The 5,045-nt window shown below is 35.1% G+C and overlaps 1 protein-coding gene across 1 annotated transcript in view; it reads right to left on the bottom strand.

Annotated features, from left to right (window-relative positions):
• The window catches only part of CNKSR2 (connector enhancer of kinase suppressor of Ras 2), a 231,532-nt gene that overhangs the window by 26,825 nt on the left and 199,662 nt on the right, over positions 1-5,045 (bottom strand). The window contains exon 23 of the mRNA XM_077770516.1: positions 381-411. Within this exon, the coding sequence (XP_077626642.1) occupies positions 381-411 (31 nt within the window). The remainder of the gene's footprint in view (positions 1-380; positions 412-5,045) is intronic.

Genomic DNA, 5,045 nt, shown 5'->3' with positions numbered 1-5,045 from the left:
TTAGAAGGGCTTGTAGCCAAACTGCCTGATAAGGGTTTATTGCCATGTCTAAAATTTAGTTTTTAAGAGGATTTTTTGAATGACTAGGTTTCTGTACCACATGGGTCAGGTAAAATAGATACTATTATGATATAACCATCAGTTACTATTTTAAAATGCCATATGACACATCTATTCATCTCAGTATTTCCATAAAATATTGAGCATTTAACAGAAAAAGAGTANAGACAGCGTGAGCAGGGAAGGGTCAGAGAGAGGGGGAGACACAGAATCTGAAGCAGGCTCCAGACTCGGAGCTGGCTGTCAGCACAGAACCTGACAAGGGGCTCAAACCCAAGAACTGTGAGATCATGGCCTGAGCCGAAGTCAGATGCTCAAACGACTGAGCCACCCAGGTGCCCCTGTTCATTCCTTTTTAACTTTTAGAATATAACATACTTTTCATACTTTCGTTTTAGTAATCTTTGAAAGCTGGATTGAGATCATCTTAATTCTAAATAAGCATTCTCCAGTCACTAAAAGTATCTGATTTCTTGTATCACTGGATCATTTAAGAGGCTTTCTAAAGATTCAGTCACTTATTAGAGACAATTATAACATCGTTTCTCAAACCTAATGGCTTATGTCATTCACACTTTCATTTAATTGGGCAATAACTATCTGAATTATGAGCTATTGGGGGTAATATCCAAGCATGTCAGATACAAACAATCTCTGATTTTAGAAATTGAGCAGTGGATAGAATAAAAGCTTGGTTAGGTAAATAAATTAATACATCATAATTGTGCTTAACTTGGAAATCAATGGAAAAAGTCATGATTGCAAACTCAAGGGCAACCTATTCATTTTATATGAGAAAAGGATTACAGATTGGTCTCATTCTTTAGCCATAAGAATTATAACTTTATTGGGGAGCCTGGGTGGCTCCATCGGTTAAACGTCCCACTTCGGCTCAGGTCATGATCTCACTGTTTGTGGGTTCTAGTCCCGTGTCGGGCTCTGTGCTGACAGCCAGCTCAGAGCCTGGAGCCTGTTTCAGATTCTGTTTCTCCCTCTCTCTCTGACCCTCCCTTATTCATGCTCTCTCTCTCTCTCTCTCAGAATAAAACATTTTTTAAAAATTAAAAAAAGAATTATAACTTTACAGGCACAATACTCATCATTTTAACTTTGCGAAACTCAACTGCAAATATAATAAATTGTTCTTGAGTTTTTACTTATTGGTCAGATACATGATGTGTTAAAAACATCTGGTTTATGACTGTTTTTATGATTCATCTTTGGGATATAACCAAGCCCTGTTTATTAGGCTTTTGATGACTGTCAAGTAAAACAAAATGCATTATGTATTTTTTCCTTCTCCCCCCCCCTTTTTTTTTAAACTTAAAACACAGAGTGAAATAGAATAGCTTTGCATTTTGTGAAGATAGTTTAACTGGCTTAAAGCTCCTGGTTTGATGTTAATCATCTCAATATACTAAAAAGATATTTCTGAATATCAGTAATGCATAGAACTTCCTTACACATTTCACAAATTGAAGACTGTGACTTGATGTCACCAGTGGATATATTACTGATGTTTAAACAGTGGGTCACTAGTGTTATTTGGCTGTCTCATTATCACTGCTGGGTTGTGTTTATTAAACTCTAAAAACCTGGGGTGCCTGGATGGCTCAGTTGGTTAAGGAATGGACTTCAGTTTAGGTCATGATCTCATGGCTCCTGAGTTCTAGCCCTGCATTGGGATCTCTGCTGTCAGCACAGGGCCTGCTTTGGATCCTCTGTCTCCATCTCTCTCTGTCCCTCCCCTGCTTGCATTCTCTCTCTCTCTCTCTCAAAATTAAGAAACATTTGAAAAACAAAACTTTCTTTAAGAAACACTCTAAAAACCTGAAAGTGATTTATGAACTCACTGCTCAAATTAATAGGTAGAATCACTAAATTTTGGCTAAAATTATAGAAGAATAGTTATTCCATTCTCTTTTTCATTCTCCACATTATAGTTGATCAGAAATCAATTTTTGGACACCTATGTCTTTCTTCTTCCAACACCATACAGTATTTTGTAAGCTATAAATCCTCCAAATAGTTTTATTCAGTATTTGTTCAGTCTTGGTTCCATAACAATGAGGTACATGCTAGAAACCTTGTTTAATATATGCATGCTCAATGAACTAAAGGCATGTAGTTTTTGAAGGACCAAATCTAGTTTGTTTGCTTATTTTTACCATGATCTATATTAATTATTAATTTAGGAGAGGTATATCACTGGCTTTTGTGAAAATCTCAAGGAACATGGACAATGGAACTCAACATTACTTTTCATTAAATCCTATGTTATAAAATCTTACCATGTATTCTCTAAAAAATGTAATAAAAGAGATCACCTTCAAGAAATAGCCTTGTCCTGTACATATAGGCAGCAAATATCTACCACTGGGTATATTATAGCAAGTAATCTAATAAGCAAAAATATTCAAATGTTACCCCATAGGCTCTTTAGAGCATGAACTGATAGTATGTTTTTCTTTTACTATCAAGACATTATTATTTTCTAAAAAGGGCTTAAGGTGAATAGGTGTGAATGCAACTTGTTTCTTTAATTTGAAGCTATAACTTATAGGGGATGTGAATTGGGTTACAGTATAGAAATGATAATTCTTAGGAAATACCGAATACAGTGGACCAAGAACTATGGCTGATCAGGGATAGGACACTGGTCTAAAACAGTAAGTTAGCAGAAATCTCTATTCTTTCCTTACTTACTGAGTTTTGTAGATGGCCAGGTTCTGTGTGGTTTTAAAACTCTATCTTGACACATTCTAGTATTGACTGAGGGATATAAGACCAAAGGATTAAAAATTTTGCAAAATGTCATAATGAAGTCACCTGATTTTTATATCCACTTTCCCCCTTATTTGCAGAATAAAAACTGGTGGATCAGTATCTATGAAACAACCTTCTGAAGATGAAAAAATATAAAATTATATAACTTAAGCTTTAATATTTTTTGCTTGTCACCAATATACTAAGTACAAGAGTACTGCATTAAAAATGAGGTTAATAAATGTAAGTAATTGCTGCATGCATTAAAATTCTGATAATTTCATGAATCAAAAATATAAAGACACAAGTAAAATCTATTTGGGATCTAACACTGAGCCACATGGAAAAAGTAAGAGGCGCTCTAGATGTGAAGCGGACTAGAAGAAGCCCTATCATTTTGGGTTTTCTTTTTGTTTATCTAGTGGTGAAAAGAGTAAACACACAGTCAAATATTGATCCTGAAAGATAAGAAATACTACTTTAAAACTTCAGACAGACAAATACTAGTTTTCCGTGGTCAGTAGTTTCAAAAAAATGAAATTCCAGTACTACAAATGTAAACTGTCCCTATAAGAGAGGGAAAGGAGATGCAGCTGAAGTCAAGGTAGTTATAAGCATATTTTTCTAAGCTTTACTTGAAGGAGGATTTCTATAAAAGATGGCAGAAGAGGCTACCAGAAACGAACAAACAAAAAATAATCTGATTCCTTGTACAAAGAGTGTCAGGAAGGCAAATGTTCAGTTGAGGCTTGTGAAAAAACTGAAGACAGAGCTTCTTTTTAAAAAAATTAACATAAGAAAGAAGAAACATACGGCTTCAAAAATATCTTAGGCTTTCCTGCATGGAGAAAAGTCTTCAACCTGGGAATTTTAAAAAGAAGTGCTTCTCGAGGTAAGGGATGACTAAGACCTACCTTATGGTCTCTGAACTAGCAGAATGATTTTAGAAACTGAACAAACTTTTTGGAAATTATCTTAGGGCTACTGTCAGAATCCCTCGAGACTTATAGCTTAAAGAGAGGTCTCTTATCCAAACAAACAAAACTCAGCATGGGTTCTACAGAGAACAAAATGATAAATCTGTTACAGACACATGGAAAAGTTTTAGAATAGAGTATGACTGGGAGGAGTTTCATTTTTTAATTTCAACTGAAGGACCAACATGGATTCAATAAAAATGAAGCATTTTAAGCTGGCTTTTTCTTTCTGGACAGTATCTCTAGTTTGGGAGATAAGAGGAAAGCCAAGGGCAACATGTCTAAATTTTGGATGATATCCTTTTGAATAAAGTACTGTATGCTAGTTCCCATACACTTGGCATGGGGACACTAAAAGGAAACAAGGCATACAGATGAAAGTAACCAAGATAGTGAGTTATCTAGAATTTGTGTCATAAAGTTATGGTGATTATATGCATTCAGTTCAGAGATGAGACACAAAAATAACATTAGATAACAAAATTTCACTGTATAGTTTTGGATGTATACAATGTTCACAGCACTATAGTGAGAACAAAAGCAAGGCTATTGTGTTGAAGAGAACCATAAAGCTTTAGAGATGGAAGAAGTCATCAGGTTCAAGTGTCCAACTAGCCTGGGAAGCCTTGACTGGTAGCTCGTTGCTCAGCCTCCTCTTAAACAATGAGTAATGGGGAACCCACTATGAGGACAAGACTAGTTATTCCATTCATGGGCAAATGCAAACATTGGAAAATTTCCCCCTCATATCAATCAAAAAGCCCCCCTGTAGCTTGTACCTATTATGTTCTCTGAAACTTCAAAGACTATCTTAGCCTTCTTCCACATATCAGCCATTCAAATACTTGCTCTGTAGTTTTCTAAATTGTAATGTCAAGATCCACGAAAGGAAAACTTACAGGAAGTCAGTTTTTGTATCAATATAAGGGAGAAGTTTTAACTAGAGCTGTTCAACATGAATTGTCCTGCCTGGGGGCAGTAGGCTCTGAGTGCCTAAAATATTCAAGCAGAGTCTCAATAATAATTTTTGAAGTGTATAAAGAGTATTTCTCTATTAGGTAGGAAAATGAATATTTAAAACTCTAAGTTCTATGGTGAGATGACTAATTAGTATGCATATTTACAAACAGCATGGCATATATTATACTAGTCTAATAAAAAAAAAGTCTTTTAAATGAATTCTTTACCTTAATGTAAAGCATTTAAAATGGTTTCTTTAGTATTAACCACAGGGATACTATT

The sequence above is a fragment of the Crocuta crocuta genome, unplaced genomic scaffold (assembly GCF_008692635.1).
Source record: "Crocuta crocuta isolate KB4526 unplaced genomic scaffold, BGI_CrCroc_1.0 scaffold488, whole genome shotgun sequence".
NCBI lineage: Eukaryota > Metazoa > Chordata > Mammalia > Carnivora > Hyaenidae > Crocuta > Crocuta crocuta.
This window is presented reverse-complemented; position numbering and strand designations above follow the sequence as displayed.